Source organism: Ammospiza nelsoni, chromosome 2 (genome assembly GCF_027579445.1).
Source record: "Ammospiza nelsoni isolate bAmmNel1 chromosome 2, bAmmNel1.pri, whole genome shotgun sequence".
Taxonomy (NCBI): domain Eukaryota; kingdom Metazoa; phylum Chordata; class Aves; order Passeriformes; family Passerellidae; genus Ammospiza; species Ammospiza nelsoni.
In genome coordinates, this window is record NC_080634.1 from 93349874 (window position 1) to 93371537 (window position 21664).

At 41.7% G+C, this 21664-nt stretch overlaps 1 protein-coding gene across 1 annotated transcript in view; it reads left to right on the top strand.

Annotated features, from left to right (window-relative positions):
- The window catches only part of GAS6 (growth arrest specific 6), a 39488-nt gene extending 18364 nt beyond the window's left edge, over positions 1 to 21124 (top strand). The window contains exons 5-15 of the mRNA XM_059466782.1: positions 1356 to 1478; positions 3033 to 3152; positions 5159 to 5284; positions 6479 to 6600; positions 6715 to 6833; positions 7226 to 7415; positions 12757 to 12921; positions 14271 to 14439; positions 15994 to 16166; positions 16935 to 17160; positions 20542 to 21124. Of these exons, the coding sequence (XP_059322765.1) occupies positions 1356 to 1478; positions 3033 to 3152; positions 5159 to 5284; positions 6479 to 6600; positions 6715 to 6833; positions 7226 to 7415; positions 12757 to 12921; positions 14271 to 14439; positions 15994 to 16166; positions 16935 to 17160; positions 20542 to 20693 (1685 nt within the window). The 3' untranslated portion in view covers positions 20694 to 21124. The remainder of the gene's footprint in view (positions 1 to 1355; positions 1479 to 3032; positions 3153 to 5158; positions 5285 to 6478; positions 6601 to 6714; positions 6834 to 7225; positions 7416 to 12756; positions 12922 to 14270; positions 14440 to 15993; positions 16167 to 16934; positions 17161 to 20541) is intronic.
- Positions 21125 to 21664: the final 540 nt, after the last annotated feature.

The window sequence follows — 21664 nt, forward strand, 5'->3', positions numbered from 1 at the left end:
AATCCAAGACAGTCAGTGCAAACAAAAGTGCTGTTCAGTGCTTTATGAGACATCAACTGCAGCTGCTGCTGCCTGCACTCACAGCAGTGTTAAAGTTCTTTCAAAGCAGCTGGTCATGACAGTGACTTTCAGGGTCACACAGAGGAAGCTAAGGAGAGACATGTAGCAGTATAGTAATCCTGACAAAAGTAGAAGTCTTGACTTTTCTCAGTTTGAGAAGTCTGATGGGGCTGCTAATCTACAAACAGTTCCTTTCCTGAAAGCCTCCCTGTCATGTTTAGAATATCAAGAGTCCATACTGGACTCAGCAGAACCAATGCATGGAAACCAGTGCAGGTCCTTTCTGCTGCTGCTCACTCAGTGTGTACACATTTGGCACTTTCAAATGCTGGGAGGAGATATGTGAAAAGAAAGGCTCTTGAGCTTTTCAATCTGCAAAATGAGCTTCTGCACTGTTCCTTCTGGTTAAAGTTGTGGAAACAGTTAACACATTCATGTTTTTGAAGACCACTGATCTAGAGCACTGGTGTTAACAGATTACTACAATGATAGCCACCAACTCATTTTTTGTGGAAACAAGGGTGTTCTCTCATCCTTCCTTTAGCCACCTCTGTGAAGCACTGTCCCTGGGTGTCGTGCAGGTAAGTGGGTAGGTGAATTTGGACAGCTGACTACAGTTGGTGAGTGGCTACATGACTCTTAGGTATTTATTCTCTCAGTCATTACCAAAGTGTGGTGACTACTCCCCTGCTTCTTTCCAATGAGGAAACTCATTGCCAGGTCCTGGAACTTGGCTTAAAAATCCCCTTATGAACATTGTGTTCTTTATAAACTGGATTAATGGTTTGCTATTCCTTGGTTGTTGTTATATGAGTATTCCTTTTTTATTTTCATTCTATGTAATAAAAATTTTCATTTAAAATAGCTGGAAATCTATCAGTCCTGGTAAGATCCTCAGTTTAACTACCAAAGGTAATTGAAAAGAGTACCCATCCTTTCTTGAGTATGTTAGTTGATACTGCTTTTTTTATTTTTCTCAAAATTAGTGAGAGTAGAAAAATAAGCTACTTTAAGTTATTTCTTTGAAGATATGTCCTTCAGATATGGGGGTGGTAGCTCACTCCCTTTTGCAATTAAGTGAATTCCACTGCATGTGCTCTGTAAAATTCCTGGCACAGCTTGTTTGGCACGTGAGCACTAAGAATCAGCTTATAGTTTTGCCAGGTGCAAGTATTTTTCAGTGATTCCCCAATACTGTTTAAGCTTTCCATCTTCTAATGAGAGTGAAACACCTGGTTGCCAGTGACTTCAATGTATTGTTTTGTTTTGGTTTTTTTATTCCTTGTGTAAATCAGATTTGCCAAACCAGTGTTCTCCCAATCCTTGTCACAAAGAAGGGACCATCAAATGTGAAGATCTCAAGGGGGATTTCTATTGTGAATGCAAGCGTGGCTGGCAGGGAAAGAAATGTGAAAAAGGTAATTTGGTTTCATTATCTTTTATTCTTGTAACAAAGATATTTTGGGTTTTCCTGTATTCTCAAATGGTCACTGATGCTGTGCCGCACAATTCAAAAGTCACAGAACTGAACCTGGGTTACACATTGTTCATGTTTTTACCCTTCTGGGAAACAGGTAGTTTTTCACATCAACTTTTTTGTATGACTGTAATGGAGCTCAGCTTGGTATTGGCTGTGTAATCCCGGAAGTTATGGCCCAACTTTCTGCTCCACCCCTCTGAAAGCAGCAGCAGAAATAGAGTAGTAGTGGCTTTTCAAGCAGAGCTGCATCAGCTGCTGCTCCGAACCCTGGTGTAACAGATCACAGACCACAGAGCCAGAGAAGCTGGCCCATCTTCCCATCTAGCATCCCTGCAGTGGGAACAGCGACTTCCAGTTGGCAAGTTGAGGTTTGAGTCTGATGACACACAGATTGATAAAATTATTCTGTTGAAGCCTCCTTGCTAGTCTGACCTTATTCCATGTCCACTTAATTCCACATATTCCATTGGTGCATTTCCATCACCTCAAAAGAGAATTTCAGACAGAAACTATTCGTGCAAGAAGTTCCAGCTGCCCACAGTTTTCTCTACAAGTTATCTTCCCTCCTCTTGTTTTCTGGTTACTTTGGTTCTTTTTCTTCTGCCTGCAAGGCTTCCTGTCAGGGCCACTGCTTTTTTGCTTGCCAGTAGTAAATAATGACTAGAATTGTATTCAGCCATTCCAGAATTGTGTCAACCAAGACAGCAGGAGATCCAAGTCTTTCCTTCTCATGTAAATATTGTGATGAGTTTATAGGATCACTCAAGCATCTTATTTAATCAATTCAGAAAGCAGATCAGTCCGCATCCAGTTGGCTTTGAGAGCTCAGGCTCTTATCAGTCTGAAGCATATTTCCTTATTTTATTATAAAATGCCATGACATGCTGTTCTACCCATCAGCTAACTCTGGAGTGCCATAGACAAGCAGGGCATAATGAGCAGGTCGGGTAGATTGAGGGTGAAACTCAGGCTCTGCTGGACTTTACAGGCCTTTGCTGCCAATTTCAGTGGGGCACAGTTAAGCTCACAAATGTTCCAGGTTTGAACTTGGAACTTCCTCTGTTCTCATGAGTTCTGTAATAGTAACAATATAGTGTTCCTGTTTTATTTAAAGCTTTTGTCCTGAATTACTGGCCATAGCATAATTTTAGTACTTAGTTATGATATAAAATACATAAGTAGTTTGCTTCTGCAAACAAGTTTCTTTGCCTCCACAGTGACTAAAGATACTTTTATGTATTCTCAGAGCTGTGAAGGAGATACTATTCAGTTACAGATCCTCTCTCTCCCTTTTTTTTTTGTAAGTTAAACAAACTTGAGCTTATACACATGAAGTGTTTGAAAGAAATCTTTGTGCTTTTTGTTATCACTTACTGCATCTGTAATACTGTTTCTTGTTTGATATTTCTCCTTCCAAATGCCTGTTGCTCTGTGACTCTGTAGATTATTTACAGATGTGAACAGCTGACTGTGGCACTTTCTTTTGATGTAGATATTGATGAATGCAGAACGCAGAACGGCGGCTGTAACCAGCTCTGCCTCAACAAGCTAGGTAGCTACCGGTGCTCGTGCTACAGTGGTTATGCTCTTAAAGATGGCAAAATATGTGAAGGTAAGCTTTGCTGGGACTCTCAGTTTGCTTCAGGGGGTTGCTTCATGACTTGTGTCTATATTCTGGGGAGCTGGGCTGCCCTGAGCAGTCCTGGTCTGCTCCCTAGCCCAGCAGAATCTTGCTGGTAGCTCCTCTTAACTTTACTCCACTGGGGTTGTGCTGGGTGCTCCAGCCAGCCTACATGCCTGGGCTTGTCAGCAGTTGGACCATGATGCTCTCAAGAGCATAACAGAGGCGTGATTCATGGAGGATTTGTGGCTTGGATTGTGCTAAATTGGTTTAGTTGATCAGCCCTCATATCCTGACATTGCGAGGAGGAAGTGCTGGCCAGATGTGTTGTTATGATTCTTTCCAGTCTTACAGTGTTGTAGTATGTGAACCATTTGTTTTTGTTTTGTGTGTTTCTTATTTTATTGTTTTAGATTTGCATGTGTGCAGCTGCTAATGAATTCAGATAGATACAGATGGTTAAATTCACTGCAACTCAATATTAATAGGTGTAGAAAGGCCCTGGTGAAGTTTGGCAGCTATTTTACATACCAGCTGAGAACAGAAAATGAGGACCTAAAGTTTCTGATTGAAACTGCTGAATGAATTTACATAACCAAAACTTAAGCAACTGAGATTTTAGAAGTGTTAAGAGACTGCATGCTGAGACAAACTCAGTAACTCAGCAACAGGTGGCTGTTAAAGTTACAGCCACATCTTATGAAAAAAGATGCATATATCCCTTAGAGATGGATGTGATGACATATTTCTAAACAATTTGCATACATGATCTGAACAATTTATTAATGCTACCAGCAAAAACAAAAACAGCAAGATTTTGTTTCTATTCACTTACACTCTAAAAAGTGATAGATTACATGGTATCCATTCCTAACCAACTTAGAAGAGCCAACTTCACTTTTGAATTGCCCTCTGGTGCCAGCCAGCATGGACAGGTGGCTGGCAAGGGGCTCACATATGTGTTTGTTTTGCTGTGTGTGTACATTTGTTCCATACCCCAGTACTGTCTCCTAGAGCACTGTGAGCACTGCTATATAAGCGTTCTGTAGCTTCAATGTGTGACCTTCCAGCTGCTGAGATTACTGTCAGGTGTGGTTATTGATAGCTCAGATTTATCATTGCATTTTGACTTCTTAAATGTTTGTTCCTGTCATTGTGGGCATACACACAAAAGTTCCCTCTTGCCTTGATTTGTAGGCTAAGCCACACTGGGTACTCAGCCAGTTTGTTCATATGTGGGAAAATCAACAAGAGTCATGAGTAATTGTAGTTTTAACACATACTAGAAAGCAAAAGTAAATATTAAACTCTTAGTACACTGCAAATGTTTTGTCAGCACTGGGATTCTGCAGGGTATTAGTTAACATGTGAGGAAAACAATCAGGTTTTTTTATGGACTTCCAGTTCCAGTTCATTGCCTGCCCTTATGGCAAAACCCCACGTCTCTCTGGCATGGCTTGTTCTCTGGGACAAATTGAGCTGCTTCAATTCTCCCTTGCCACTACAGACCAGCAGATTTAGATCTTAGCTTTGTAAATATATGAAAATGTATTGTTTGCTTGTCTGAGGACACAGAGCAGAAATGTCTGGAGTGCCATAGGCTGAGTGTTCTTTCAGTGTTTTGGAAAATATTCATGCTGTTGCTCCTAAGTTTCTGCCTGTTGCTTTTATAAACCTGCACTTTCAGTCCCCCAGGCTGGAGACAGTGGTGCTTTTTTGGTTTTGTAGTAGTTGTTTTGTTTTACAGTTTTTCTCCTGGCTTACTTTGCATTGCTTTTTCCAACAGTGGTTAATGGCTTAAGGTAAAAAAGACCAACTGATTTTTGAAGCCTGAAGTCACTTCTTATAGCTAGCTAACCCTAAAAGTAGATTCTTAAAGATACTGGTCTTTTTCAGTTTTCAAAATAATACAGGGATCTCCTTGCCCTAAGCTCACTCTATGTGAAGAGTGAAGTGATTATACTCCTCTGAAGTTGTGTTAATTGTTTGTTTTGCAGACATAGATGAATGCACAGCATCAGCAGACATCTGTGGAGAAGCTCACTGTAAAAATTTAATAAGCTCATATGAATGTCTTTGCGATGCAGGCTACAAGTACGATGATGTGAGAAAAACTTGTCAGGGTAAGCACAAGAAATGTGTTAGCATTTATGATATAACTTAAATCTGTAGAACCCCAGAAATTTAGTTTCAGTAAAAGCTTTTTTTATTTGTTTTTTAATCTTGCTTACACACTGGAGTTCTGTTCCCTTTCTGTAGTTAGGAGTGAGTTTGCAGTTTGCGGTCACCTTTGAATTCAGTGAGTTTGCAGTCACCTTTGATGACTGGAATCGAGCTGTACGAGCCAAAGTACTGAGATTTCTTGAAATTTCAACAAGTGCAAGATCTGGTGAAAGCTGAGAAGCATCTGTGCATGTTGCTGTCTCTTCATAGGACAAGAAAAGTTACAAAGCAGTAGCTCTTTTTTCAAAGCCTGTCTTGTGGTATTACTCTGAACTAGGAATTTAACATGTACTGGAACCATGCAGAGTTCTGCTGGCTACACTGCCACAAGTTTTCTCAACAGAGTAAGTTTTGGAAGTATTCCAAAACCAGCACTGTTCCCTGCCTTTTGTCTAAGTTAGCTCAAATCACACTCCAACCTGTCCTGTTGGGCGTTAAGTGTTAAACTCTGCCTGAAGAGATCCCTGTCAGCTGTCACAGTTTGCTTTCCTGCATTTGTTTGTGAAGAAGATAAAAAATAGCTGAAGAAAAAAAGAAAAGAGTGAATGAGAAACTCAGGTTTTATATGCACTCCCTGACTGCAAGGAGCAAAAGCCAGTCACTACAGGCATAGCAGAAGGGGCCTGAAGGGAGGAAGTGTTGTCTAGGAGTTAAAGCCCAGGGCTCTGCTCCAGCAGACAAGTAGTTGAGTTCTGCTTCCAGCCTTCCCACTGACTTGCTATGTATCTTTGGGCAGCTGGAATCTGTCTGTGAAAATAGATTTCACAGAATAAGCTGAGTTGGCAGGGACCCACAAGGATACAAGGACAGAGTCTTTACTCCCAGCCCTGCACAGCACCATCACCAACAGTCACACCATGTGCCCAAGACCATTGTCCAAATGCTTCTTGAGCTCTGTCAGGCTTGGTGCTATGACCACTTCTCTGGGGAGCCTGTTCCAGTGCCCAACCCTCCTCTAGGTGAAAAAACTTTTTCTAATATCCAACCTAAACTTCCCCTGACACAACTTCAGGCCATTTCCTCAGTTCTGTCATGTTTAAATGTTTAAACAAACTCAGTTTGTTTTATCTCTCCTCTTCTCTGATCTTGTGTAGACATAGATGAATGCAAAGAACAGCTCTGTGAACAGACCTGTGTCAACTCACCAGGGAGTTACACCTGTCATTGTGATGGCAGAGGGGGAGTGAAGCTTTCCCAGGACATGAATACATGTGAGGTATGTCAGTGTTCATTGCTGTAACTGCAGACAGACCTTTACTTCACAGCACTCTCTGATTCTCTTTCTGCTCTGTGAGGATAATAAGCACTCAGAAATGTGTTTTGATTATAGAACATCATACCATGTGTGCCTTTTGCTGTTGGAAGGAGTATTAAATCCTTGCACCTGGGGAGGATGTTCAGCGGCACTCCTGTTATCAGGCTGCGCTTCAAAAGGAAACAACTGACGAGGTGAGGACAATTTAGAATGGCAGTGAAATGCTCTAACTGGCTTTGATGCATGCAAGGGAGTTGTTACAATAATAATTGACCCTACATTCATCATTATTTGCTTGGATTATGAAGTCCTGTTAGGCTAAACATTACCTAAACCAGTAATTGAGAAAGGCAGCCTTGACCACAGAGCTGTTAGGATAATTACTGAAATATGTTATTGTACTCTTTATTCTTGATGGTGTTTTAAAAGCTGTACTCACATCTTAAGGCTTTCAGGAGTGCATTAAAAGCTAGTGTATTTTAACAGAGCTTTAGAGCTGCTAGAATTGATGCTATCTGTATAGAAAATATTCTGTGGTTTTTGAACTCTGCATAACTAATTTATTTCTTGGCACCTGTGCGGTCAGACTTGTGGCTGAGTTCGACTTTAGAACCTTTGATCCTGAAGGTATCCTTTTCTTTGCTGGAGGCCATCAAGACAGCACGTGGATCGTGCTGGCTTTGCGCAAGGGACGGCTGGAGCTGCAGCTCAAGTACGGCAGCGTGGGCCGCGTCACCAGCACCGGGCCGCTCATCAACCACGGCATGTGGCAAACGGTGAGCCCGCACCTGCCGGGGCCCCACCCCTTCCTGGCCTCTCTGGGGGGCACTCATCAGGTGCAGACGGACTCTGTGCATTCATGCTTCTCCAACCTGTCTATCCATTAAAGGCATGCCAGTATGTTATACATTCCAAGGTGAAAATATTTTTCCTAAGAAATTGAAGTATACTTTATATCCATTGTAATATACACTGCATCTCTAATTTGCACAACCAGAGCAACCACTTGCACAAACAGTGCCTTTGAGATGCAGTAGGGCTAAGATGATTTCCCCTGAGTTCAAGAAGATGCCCTCTGGCTGAGGGCTGGAAGTCAGATGAAGAGATCCTTCCCTCTTACTGTTCTTTTAAGAAAGTTTCCAAGTGTATTTGGTGTGGGGAGGTGTGTTTATTCCTTTTGTTTATTCCTTCATTTGTTTAGTTACAGGCCTCAGATTTTCTGAGGCCTTGACAAATCTCTTATGCTACAATATACTTTTTATAAAGTCTTCAGGCCTGTTTATATAGAAAATAGACTGTTTCCCTTGTAAAGATATTGGAGTCTACTATAGCATCAGGGAATTCCAAAAAAGGTTGGAAGAGACCTCTAAAACCACGAAGGCCAACTGTCAACCCAGCAATACCACTGTAACCCCTAAAGCATTTTTTATTGATACCATAATCCCAGAAATCTCATGAGATTATATGGATTGTAAGGGTTCATGTTCTTCTTGGCACTCTCACAGAACATCAGCTGGTGATTTTGGGAGCATTAGGTTGTTGCCATTTGTGCCAGGATCATGAAAAACATGCTGCAGTATGATCTAGACTACATGAGCAGTTTATACATGCTTTCTCACTTCTGCTTTTCCTCTCCTTTCATTTTTTCTTACTTAATTAGTTCTTTTAACTTTTAAGTTGATGTGCCTCTTGGGGAGTGGGTGGGAAGTTCTCAGCTAACTCACATATGAGACAAATGCAGATACTGGTAACTGAATCATTTTCTGGTTTACATTTTTTAGTATATAAAAGCTCCAAATCATACATTAAAGAAATAAGCAAAGTGGGAAAAAATTGTTTCTAATTAATAAATTAAGAATACATTCACTATCAACCACTAACATTTGGTAATGCTTCCAGCAGATGAGGTGATGTTTGGTTCAGTTCCTTTAATGACAGTGAAACAATTTTAGATTCCAAATGGAGAACTGTAGAGGTTTAGTGAAGCTGTAGATAAAATGTGTGATATGCTGTATCTTTACATATAGGAATGGCTTCAAGCCAGTTCTTACCGAATTTCATGGTAAGAGTTGTTGTGCTAATTTGAAATATGACAATTGTAATTGCCTGCAAAGAGAGGATGGTGACAGAAGATGTGAAAAGCAGAGTGAATGCCACTGGAGTGACTTGGGAGTCACAAAAATCAGCTGTTGTCAAGCTAATTCATTTAACAGAGGAGCTAACATACTTGCCAAGTGCCTGACCTCATTATAAGATAATTACAAACTAGCCCATATTAGTTTGAGGGGGACACAGCTGAAATGTGTTTTCTTTTTTCAGGGAGAGAAGGCAGTGGGATGAAAGTGTCATGTTTAGGCAAGAATTAAATGTCTCCTGCCAGCTATCAGTGTCAGGGCTCTTATCCCGAGGTACCATCCTAACCAAGGAATTGCCTGGCCGAGTGACTGCAGCAACACACCCTGCACATTTTCTGAGGGGTTGTGTAAGTCCCCCAGAAGTGCTTCCCAAGGCTTTTTGGGGCAGTAAAGACCAAGCTGTGGTGCTGTGTGGGGCAGGTGGGCAGGAGCCACACTGATGGGGGGAGGCAGAGGTGTCCCTGCAGCCAGGGGTGCTGCCCTGCCTGTGGGCTGAGCAGTGCCAGAGGCACAGATAGGATGGCACGAGTGCAGGAGAGAGCATCGTGCAGGGCAGCCACAGGAATGGACCTGGAGCAGGCCAGTGGCCATAATTCTGCTGGCTGTCTCCCAGAGAGAAACAGTGCAGTGCTGATACTGCCCCAAAGCAGAAGCATTTACCCAAAGATAAACAGCAGCAGAAGGAAGGAGCTTTTAGTCTTTTGATTGCCTATTTTACACCTTTGAGACTTGGGATCTTGCCTGCTTTGCTGGGGGGCTGTTGATTTCTCCTTTCTCTGCTGTATTTTCTTCTCTCTTGCTTTCACCCTAGAGATACTAGGCTCTCTTCTGCTTGACATCTAGTGTCACACCCCTCTAAATGCCATTTAATCTATATGGCTGAGTGATACAACTGTAAATATGTTCCTATATTTTATCCCCTCCCACATTTCTCCATTTTTCTCTCTCTGGCATGGTTTTTGATTTAGGAAATCCTGTTTAAGAATTTCTTTTTACTGTCTCCTATTATAAAACACATAGCCACACATTTCATTTTGAGCATGGACTTGTGTGTGTACTTTGCAGCCTCACTTTCCATGAAACACAGCCCCAACAACCTTCAGATGTCACAGTCCAGGCTTAAATGCAGTTGTGATCTTTAGTCTGCACTTCAGTATGCACAGAATCAAGCCCTTAGTTTTGGGTAGATCTTTACCAGAGGACTTTGGATACTGAGAGAACTTCATATGGGTTATGAGAAAAGAAATTTTACTACTTAACTTGCAGCAGATGGACAAACAACAACTATTTAAAAGCAAAAGATATGAAAAAGCACCAGCTGTGTTCTCATCTCTTGAGCAAAAGTTGCATGCTTTTTACTGAAATACAATGGCATTTTCAAAACTTCAGGCCAATATTTCTACCTAGGTATTTTCTCTGGTGTTAATCCTTCCTAAAATATTTTGCAATGAGCATTGAACCAGCATTGAAAACACAAACAAGCAAACCTCAGGAAAGACTTTCAGTGTGGTTATTTGTGTGTAATGCAGCTGGATGAAGTGGCACGTATGAAATTATGATAGAGAATGCACTCGCCTTCAGTTTGTTTTGCATTTCCAAAAACAGTCATCATTTTGTCTTATTTTCAGTGTTCAGTTTAGTCCTGCTCTGAGGGCAAAGTCTGGTTAGCAAAAATAATAACTTACCTGCACTGTTAAATGTCAGGGCTGAAAATTAAGCAATCACAAGATTGGTATTTGGTTGTAACCCTGCAGCTGACTGTAGGTCTGTCCCTTTTCAGTGCTGTCCACTTGCCTTTTTTTTTTTTCAGCAAACAGTGGGCAGGCTAGCTGTGTGCCATAAGCTGTCCAGGGCATGAATCCAACACACAAAGCTGCTTGCCCTTGCTATGGCTAAGCATATGGGAGCCCTTAGCTATGCGAACTGTCTGCTGAATGTCCCTAAGCCATGGTGGCTGGCAGCAAGCAGCTTCTCCTTGCCACAGGAGTAGGGAATTGGAGCAGGATGCTAACTACTGAAAGGCTTCCTCTTTTGGTTTATATGTGATGGTAGGGCACCAGCAATTAAGCTTTGACTATAAGAAGCAGGAGCTTAAACAGCCAGAGGGCATTGTAAAGTAGGCAGAATGTAATTTCCTAAACTGGAATCTGTTGAGAATTCCCACAGGGATTAACCTCTTCTCCTATGGAAGTTTTCGCTGATTTTGGTTTGCTTGTATTAAAGATCAGATGCAGATTTTTTTTTTTTTATTTATATGTTATTACTTGCTATGCAATCTAATAAAGTTTTAAAAGGCCCTGAATTCTGGTGGCCCTGTAAGTAGCAGTGTTTCTTCAGAGTATGGGCACTGATGCAGCTGGCTATTCCCAATTCCCATTGGCTCTGTGCCTGCCCAGTGTCTGTGCCAGGAGCAGGGAGAAGCTCTGTGCCAGCTTCTTGTGGCACTCCACAGCCTGGAGCATCAGGGCAGTGGTGACCACGACACTGGGCAGAGGTGTGTGAGTTTTTGGCTACACAGCCTGTGGGCTTATGTTCCCACACACTGAATGGGCTTCACAGCCACCCAGTACTCAGAAAGAGCCTGTTTGAGACTGGCTGGTGTGTCTCCATGAAATGCAGTTTGGAGATGTAGGTGCTGCTTTAAACAAACAAGCTGCAGAAAAATAAATTAATGTCCTGTAGGATGTGGCATAGGGCAACACAGCAGGTGGAAACAGTGCTGTAGCAATATAAACCAGATTGTACTGGAATTCATAAGAGAAGAAAAAGGTTCATGAGAGGAGAATATTCTGTGAATAGTCTTTCCTACTATCAAATTCACTTAATCTTGGTTACTGAAGACTGCAATCCAAAGGGAGTGCCCAGGTACAAACCTGCTCAACCCCTTTATGTTCTCCTTTATGTTACAGCCACAGAGCAGGAGCTCAGAATGGCTGATAAGAGCAATTTGGGACTGCCAGTCAGAATACAGAGAGAAAGATGCTCAGGACCTGACCTGCTAGCAGGGAGAGGGCAGGACATGTCTAAACATCCTCTGAAACAGATAACTGGTTTGTACAGCAGCTCACTGATAGAAGCTGCTTCTAGGTGTCCCAGGGAACAGAGCTGTACAGATGAAGAGTGAGTAGGTGGAGTATCTGTCATAGAGTGGGAAGAAGATTATGAAATAGTGGAGGTGTGTTCCTTTCTTCTTTACAGAAGGATTGAGATTGTCTTCTGCCACAGCCACAGAACACCCCACTGGTAGCAGGACCCATGTCCAAGGCAGCAGAATCTTGGCTGCTGGTCAGTCTGGTGCATCAGCTTTGGGCTTCACCTTCCCTCCCTCCACAGAAGATTTATAGTGCTTCTCTGTGCAGCCTGGTCATAATCAAAATGATGAAATCTTTTTGAATTTTCAGTGGTAATAGAATCTTCCTAGAAGTAGCTTTTCAGAGACATGGAAGGAAAACTTGCAGTTGCTTTTTTGAGAGAAAAGTTATTGGCTATTACACATTTTTATTACCCTCTCAAAATTTCCACTCTGTGTTGTGCTTTTTGAAGAGGTGGATATTAAAAGACTGGGTCTGGGAGGCTTCTGCATTATCTTACACTGATCCAACAAAAGACATCTTGTTGGTCCTTCCAGCCTTTCCTTTCACATGCAGTTGCAATAGGAAGTTTCTCATTAATAACTCATTATTGCATTTACATTTTGCATAAAGCAACCTACACAAGTCATGTATTTAATCCACTCACATTTTTCTGTAGCTGTTTTGAAGTAGGTGGACTGTCTTCACCAATAAGGTTAATCACAGACTGCTTTCTAGAGTAGATTTACATATCAAGGTGGAATGTAACTTAAAAGGTGAACAAAGAGCTTTGGGGACTGAAAATATTCCTTTATCTTGGGGATTTCACTGTGGTCTATCCTGTACCTGAAATTACAGATACTAAGTTCTATTCGTACTTAATAACTCAATTTGGAATTTTACTTTTTCAGATCTCTGTTGAGGAACTTGAAAGAAATTTGATTATAAAGGTGAACAGGGATGCAGTTATGAAAATTGCTGTCTCAGGAAACCTGTTTACACTGTACAAGGGAGTGTACCAGCTGAATTTGACTGTAGGAGGCATTCCTTTCAAAACAAAGGACCTTATTCTACCAGTAAGTGTGGCATGATAACTTGTGTTCCTTTGCATGCCTGAAGGGCTTGAGTTCATCTTTTCTTGCGGTAATGTGGTGACATTGTGCCTACCAAGTCTGGAACCAACATCAGGGGCACTCTTTGTGTTGTGACCAAAGTTTGTTCTTCACGTGTAACAAATCACAGTTTGCTGCATTTGTTTGCTGTGTCACTATAGTGAGAGCCAAGGAAAAACAGAAGCTTATTTTTCTTTATTTCCTCCTAATTGAAGTAGATACAGCATATGAATAAAAGTTAAGGCAGTCCTTGGGTAAGATTGGATGATTGCTGTGTTTCTGGAATAGCTGCTGCTCAGGCTGGTTTGAATGCCCACCACCAGTAGAGTTGGCACCTTGAAATCCAAATTTGCATCTCTTTATTCCTAAATTGGGTGACAAGCTTGAGGGTCTGTGACTGGGAGTGCAGCAGCTGAGCCTCACAGCTCCTGTGCCTCCCAAGAAGTCATTCAGGGCCACTGCTTGTCAGAAACAGTAAGCCCAGGGTGTAGTCAGAATCTAGGATTGAGGGCCAGAAACTCCTCAGGTTTTTATCCTGGCTCAGACACTTAATTCTTTCTCTCCTTCACTTAATTGGGGGCGGTGGTGCTGATTTAAAGACTTTGCAAGGAGCCTTCTCTTTACAAACTGACTCCCATTTTAATGCTGACATTAGGTACAGGATAATACATTTAATTTAATGTATTATTAAATGTATTATTATATAATGTATTATATATTAAAATTAAATTTAAGACATTTAATACATTAGGTACAGGATAGCCTAACTAGAAGCTGGAAGGAATAAGGTTTGTACAGAGTGGTGTGCCAGTCTTGTGGTGCATGCACCCCTCCTTGAGCCAGAACCCAAAAACTTATACCGTGATCAGCTCCAATGTCTGTCTTGCATGTCATGCAGACTGTTTGCAATGACAAAAAGGATTGGGATTTCCAGTCTTAACTTAGCCTCCAGCATTTGCAGTGATGAATTATGGAGCTCTGGCTACAGAGCTTTAGAAATAAGTTGTATTAATGATGGGCAACACATAGAGGAGCTTACAGAACCAATACAACCAAACCAGGACCTGCACTAGCTAATGCCCTTCTGGCCTGTGGAGACAAGCTGAGCTCAGGGGAGTTTCCTGGGGAAATACTGACCATTCACTTGCTTGGGGTCACAGGATTGGGGTTGCTGCCTCTTGGTTTGCATGTGCATAACACATCAAAATGATTTCTACTGTTTAGTATGAGAATATAACTCAGTATTCCTTTGCACACAATTCCTCTTCACTGAGCAATCATTTGAGGCTTAAGATGCTGCTGTATCTTCCCAGATCAACCCTCGGCTGGATGGCTGCATGCGGGCATGGAACTGGCTGAATGGGGAGGACACCTCCATCCAGGAGACCATAAAGATGAATGAAAAGATGCAGTGCTTTGCTGTGGCAGGACGAGGCTCCTTCTATCCTGGCCGAGGTTTTGCTGTGTTCAATCTTACTCACAGTAAGTAGGCTGGGATTTTTTGTTTCTGACCTGTTGTCCTGCCATTAACCATACCTGGTTAATAAACAGTGTTAAAACTTAGGTGTGTGCCAGACTCACTGTAGATTGATGCAGAAAAGATTAAACTTGTGGTTCTTGTCAAAGGAAGGCTTGTAAATGATAGATCAAGCCAGTGCAAATGTGGCCATCAGGTTCTTTCTGTGTAGCTCCAGTAACACATTTCACAGCCATACTGGCTCCAGCCAATCCTCAGCCTTAGAGGCTTTACACCTCTCTGTCAGCAGCCTAGGTGCTTCCAGTCCTTACCATTGTTTCCTGCTCAACAGGGAGACCTGAAAGCCATACTTATGATGATAGACAGAAAAATTGATATTGTCTATTGTCTTGGATTCACTTCTAATCATGGGCTGTCTTTACTTACACTTGGGACAAATGCAGTAAGCATATCTCTGATAGAAGCCAATGAAATTGGCATACAGTAATAACAGGTTTCAAATCAAACTTGTCCATACTAATGTAGTGCTCAGAAAGGCAACTTTTATTGTTCTAGATTATTGTGTTTGCTTATCTGTGTAATCAGCTGTCAATATTTCTGAACCCACACAAATGCTGACCATCTATTTTAGCATGGTGTGTAAGTCCTGCTCTGCAGGAGCCATCTGTTCAGTGTTATGTGGATTTTTCTGCTGTGCCATGGTCAATTAGGGAGTACCAGGTGTCTGTCATATTACTTAGCACGTGGATTTAAAAGTTCCAAAGTAAAGACAAGGCAGCATCTAAAATGCAGGTGAAGTGCAGATAAGGCCTCAGCACCTGCAATTTTTTTCAAACAATCATTCTCTTTTTTTTTTTTTTTTCCTTTGCAGTGGTAAGCTCTATAAAGAATGGATTATTGTATTTCAAGATGTGGTGAAGTAGCAAAGCTAATAGTCCTGTGAAGGGAGGTTACAGGAGCACATTGATATCTTTCTTTGCAGCCTTCATTACCTTTTCAATTATTAGGGCACTGAGGCAGTAAGTAGATACCAGAAAATTTAATTCAGGGTGCAACAGGTGAAATAAACATGCCACACTTCTGAGAGATCAGTGATCAGGAAGAGTTTGAGTAGGTGGTGAGTGTAGTATGCTTATACAATTTTTGAGTTTAATACAGGCTTTCATAGAAATGTTTCCTGCATGTCAAATTTCAACTCAGATTTCTCAATGATCTTTGGACAGACTGGTTCAAAAACTGGTTTTCAATTGACCTATCTTGTAGCAGTTCTTTGAATGTGTCAGATTGGCAGCCATGGGAATTGGACTAACTCTTTGTGATAAAAAGCTTCATGTTATCCTTTGACATTCTAAAACCAGCAGAATGCATAAGGTATCAAGAGGAAACTGATGCCATTTTCTTGTCCAATTTTATGTTCAGGTGCTTTGGAATGATTTTTTGTAAAATAAAAAAAAATGTGGCAGTCCCTCCAGATGCTCATCTGCCTATGTTCTTCTCCAGGGAGAAATTGAACAGCTTACCCATTTGACACATTGTCCAATGAATTCCTTTTTCTGCAGTGCAACCTTCTTCTGGAAATGAAACCAAGACAAATTGGGAAATTGAAGTAAATGCTGTAATTCAACCAGCAACAGATACTGGTGTGCTGTTTGCCCTAGTTACAGAAGAAGCATCTGTCCCTTTATCGCTGTCTCTGATTGACTATCACTCCACAAAGAAACTGAAGCAACAGGTACAAACAAGTATTTTTGTACAGAAGTTTCCTTGCTGTTTCCTGGTAACTGGAAGTCAATTTCAAAACCAGCTGTCAAGTTTGCTGCCTGTCTCATTATTTGTCCCATCTGTTCAGAGCACAGTCTGAAACAACAGTGCTTGCCTGAAGTTCTGCCTCTTACAGGCGTGTGTCAGATGCTAATAGGGAGCTCTTTGCAAATGTGGCCTAGGTAAAAGAACTGCTCTCTTGAATGCAGGCATATTTTATTTTCTGGCACAGAAACTGTTTAGTGCCATAAACCATGGATTCCTATTCTTGCTTATCAGTAGCTGTCCCAAAGTAGCCAAGGCTTTAGGTGTGGGAAAGGTGCTGGGAAAAGCCAGTCATGGTGGAGTGTTGAATGGCATTCATAACAAAGGGCTAAATTCTGGCATTCCACAAGGGTAAGCAAGGAAGGATTTCACTAAATCCCATGAGCCAATTTTCATTAATAGTACAGCAGCTCCAGTTGGTTTGTCCCCAGTGCAATATAATGACTTCTGCAAGACCCACTAAGAACTCTCTCTGAGAAGACAGTTTCAAGAATTAGTCCCACTGGTTCACTGGTTTTTCATCTGTGCAAATGAGCTCAGAACACAATCAGCAATAGTAATAAGCCTAATTCTCTGAAGGCTCTGCAATATATTTGTAATAAAGGACACATTGGGCTCATCTTGGTACTGGGTAAGTGTAGCTAGGTATTTTTCTGCTCATTGCCTGTTTTTCTTTCTTTTCACTGCTGTTCAGTTTGTCATCGTGGCCTTGGAGAACACAGTTGTGTCCAGGCTGGCAATAAATCTCTGTGATAAAAAGGAACACTCTGTGGATGTCCTCCTCAAGAAAGATCACTTATCCCTGAGGGTGGATGGGGTAGCAGGAGAAAGTGAACTAAGCATCTCTGAGTTGGAGGACAGTCTGTCCATCCTGGAGAGCTCTTTGCAGTCAACGAAGACATACGTGGGAGGATTGCCAGGTGAGCCTCCAGTTTTGTACCATGGACCACAGACTTCCAACTCGCTTTGCTGAGCTGGGAGTCAGGAAAACTGTTTCTGTTCAAGCTGTGAGAGTCCTTCTCTTTCTGCTTGAGCAGGCCTTGTCTGCAGTGCAGGAACATAATGGATCTGGGGTTGCACTTTGCTTGAATGATTGTGTCCTTATGAGGGCAGCTAGAGGCAAAAATATTAAGAGGAGGTTTTGCTTGTTCAACAATAAGAATTATTTAATCTGAAGGATTGCTGTAAACTGGGTTATTACCTTAAACCTGGTAAAATCCGTAGGAGTTGGGCTACAGGTTCTTGCAGTGCTTCATTAATGCAATGAATCCATGGGAGCACTCCTTGAGGGGAGTACTAGGGCCTCAGGGGGTTTTGCCTAAAACTTGGGAAGTGCAGTGTTGGGATTGTCCCTGGCTGATGCTCTTTGAAGCGATCACAGCACGACACAGTTAACTGACTGCCTCCCAGCCAGGGGCAGGTAGGGCACAACCAAGGGGCTAGCACCATTTATAGTGTCTCTGGCTTTTCAGCACAACAGCGTTTCTTCTGGGAGGTCAGTCTGCTCCTCTCTTCTGAACCTGTAAGATCAAACTTTCATCTGAATCATGAATTTTGGCCAAGTTTGGGAGTTTGTTTCTTGTTCTGCCTGAACAGGTTTATCAGTCCCTTCTGTTGAGGAATGCTATTAAAGGAACACTTATGTCTCTGATGCACATGATGCCAGCAGCTAAGCAAAATCTTGCCCTTACTTGCCCAAGCAAGGGAGAGGTACAAATGTTTGCTTCTTGTGAGGTGCTGAAGCAGTCAGGCTGGAACAGGGTGGCTGAGGTGCCACACAGTACACATGGTGTGGCTGTCCCCACCATGAACAAGAGTTTACAGAGGATTTTTGCTGATGATGCAAATGGCTCACAGTCACACCTGGAAGGGGGAGGCCACATACTCTGGGACATTCACACAGTGGCAGGAACAAGGCTGAAATCCCAAACGTGGCATTTTCTACTCTCAGATTAAATTATCTAAGCTGGCCATTGCACAGGCAAGAGAGGTTGCCTGCTTTCTTTTAAGCTGCTCTCAGATGCACAGTGGCGATTTCCACAGCTCAGAAAACATCCCATTCTGTCACTGTGCAGGTTCTCTGTGGTTTAGACTACCTGTGCTGGGTGCAGGCCTGGTTTTCATTGCCATGGCTGTGGCAGCTCAGGCTCAGCTGGCTGCTGTAGGTTTAGCGCTATCCGCCCTTTGATCTGTTGTGCTTAGCAACAGGAATTTCTGCCAGCACTCTGCTTTTGCCATTGAGAGGAACCCAGCACTTCCATGAGAAACACTGTCATTTGCCAAATAAATAAACATTTCAGCACTTCAGTTGGATTAATCACTCTGGGTTAAGTAACAATACCAAATGGTCAGATCTAAGACAGTTTGGCTCATTCAGATTTTGAAAACATTACGTAGTTTTTGGTTTTTCCGTGCTTCCATACGCTGTGGAAAAAACAGTATAGTGGTCAAACTTCACCTCTTTATTCCATTTGCCACAAAGAAAGAAATAATTCTGGATCCAAATATGTATTATTAAGTCTGATCCTAAGCACAGCTAATGTTGCAGATGTGGAAGAAATACTACTTAGAGTTTCAACAGATAAGAGAGAACATGTAGACATTAATTGCATTTTCTGTAGGCTTTTCAGTTCTGGTAAATCCTAAATTATGTAATTTATATAATGCATAGGTGATTTTTCAGAAACTATGCATTCCACTAGGTGAACAAACCTTTAAACTAGGCTTTCAAATCTTTACATGGCCACATTTTGGACAGATCCATTTCTAGTCAAAACAGAAAATTAAATATTTCACATAATTTACAATACAATGAAATTGTATTTCATTGTATAAATTATTGTATTTTGAAAATAAAATTTTAAAAAAATTCTTTTTAATCTCTTACAAATCTATCTGAAAGCCCACACTGTCTTTTAGTCAGCCCTGTGGCACATGTGACAGCAATCTGCTTGACTCCTTAGATGAGTCTTCAAGTTGTTAAGTCACAACTTCAACTCTTCTGACTCAAAATTTAGTTTACATTCCTGTAAGGTGTTACAACAGAGATGCTGCATTCCTTCAGCAGACTTTGCAGATAAACTTTGGCAAATGGAGGGGAATGGGAAATAGATAACATCACTAAATAAAACAACTACTGAGCAATGGTAGCTCTCCCCCTGGAAGCTGAAGAGGTTTGTAGTCTTTCTTTGTGGCTTACAGATCTCCCACAAATGTTCTCTCTCCCACTCAGTCCCAGATTCTGTCTGAGCTGTGTCTGAGCACATCAGCCCTGCATATCTCCAGGCAGAGCACTTTAAATTTCATATAATTTTGGGTCAAGAGGACAACCTATTGTTCAAGTTGTCCTTGCTTCGATGTAAAGATAAGTGATTTATTTAGCCACCTGAATCACTGTGAAGTTAAATATTCTTTGAGTTCATTATTTTCCATTGCACAACCAGTTTGATTAGGTCAGCTTTGGGTTGTAAATAAACTAAAGACCTTTGGGGAAAGGTAGAGGACAGAGCTCATGTAGATTTTCTTGTTGTTATGTTACTGTGTTGTGTTTTTGTTTGTTTACAGTCGGTGTGTATATGATATTACAGAAGTTAGTAGTAAGACTGACTAATTTCCTCTAGTCTATTGGATTGTGCTTAGTGTCTTCTTCCTTGCCATCTGTTTTCTGTCTCTGGTAAACTGATTAAAAGAACAGTGGATCTCCACAGTAAAAATTAGTCTCATTAGTCTGACCAATTCTACTGATGAATTCCAGCACCTTGCTCATGAAGGCCAGCAAACTTCCTGTGCTCATACACAGCAAAATCATGGTAAAGATGAGTCCAGCAAGTGGCAGAGGCAGCATATGGGAAATGCTTTCCTGTCATAAAATTCTCCCCATAATATTTTGGAGGTTATTTTGAAGAGGAAGAGCATTTAGAGGGAGGTCTAACATCTCCACCAATGACAAATTAGAGGGTTCAGAGATGGAGGGAGGAAAACATGGGGCTGTGTGAACACATTGTCCCACTGCAGTGGGGCTGTGCAGCACAAGGTTTCATCCAGGAGCCCTTGCAGAGGCACAGAGCAGCTGAGGAAGGGTTCAGCCTGGGAGAAGGGCTTTGGTGCACCAGAACAGATGGTGTTTTCCTCACGTCTGGGATTGGGCTCTTGCCTTCTGGCAAGGGGGCAGGGGAGGTAGAAACACCGGCATGGAAAGAGGTGAGCTTGAATTCATTGAAGCAATATCCATCTGAGCCTAGGCAGTGCAGGTGTTTACTTAAAGGCAGCTGTCAGAGACATTTATCTCCCCTTTCCCACAGACGTTCCTGTCACCTCCACTCCGGTCACCGCCTCCTACCACGGCTGCATGACCCTCAAGCTGAACAACACAGCACTGGACTTGGATGAGGCTCTCTACAAGCACAGTGACATCACCTCACATTCCTGTCCTCCAGTCCAGGAGGGTCAGTAGGTACCACTGCAATGCAAAAGTTTTATACTCAGAAACTTTCAGTGCTTTTCTTTTTTTAAAAGATATAAATTATTCAGATCTACCGCACTGCGTGTATAGTTTCTCTTAAACACTGAAGTTATGTAGAAGCTACTGATCCCTATGTCAGATTGATTATTGAAATGCTCTTTGCTTTGAGGTTTAAAGGTTGTAATATATTTGTAAATAGTTCAGAAGACTAATATTAAATAAGTCAAAAGTACAGAATGTACTGAAAGTGAATACTGTCTTTAGGCTGTAAGAGACAGTTTCATCTGCAATGTGGGAAACCTGGTAATATATGAGTATGGACTGGAAGAAAAATAATAATTCTGTATTATTTTTTATTACCAAACACTGCTTTCTGATTTGCAAAATATGAGAGAATAAAATATTTACATACAAGTTTTTAATTTACCTGTACTGAGATTATTCTGTATTCTGGTGTCTGGAGGTTACACTGGGAGAGGGTGGGGGCGAGGGGAAGGGCTGCTTTTTTTTTTTTTTTGGAGGTTGAGGGTTGGGGTTTATATGCTTCCATCAGTGTTTCATATCTTCTCAGCTGCAGAGCAAATGGTGGCTGCTATTCTTATGGCTAGAGCTTCTCTTTCTGGTACCACAGAAAAAAAGACTCAGTTGTGACCTTTAGAAAAACTCTTGGTCAACAGAAAATGGAAAATGAAGTTGGGTCAGCAGGAAACATTTAGAAGGAAAGACTCAAGAAGTTGAAAGCCATACAGCTTTTGTGTCAATAGCTGCTGGAGTAAATGATGAGGTGTTGAGAATTGGGGAATATTATCTGGTGATGACATATTTTTGCTGCTGCATTTTTGGTTGGCTCATTCACTGTGAGCCTAGTGGGAGCAGAGAGGCTTGAGCTGTGAGAGCTAGCCAGGCTGAACTGCATGAGGTGAGAATATCCATGGGATTTATGCAGGAAAGGTTTTAGAGCC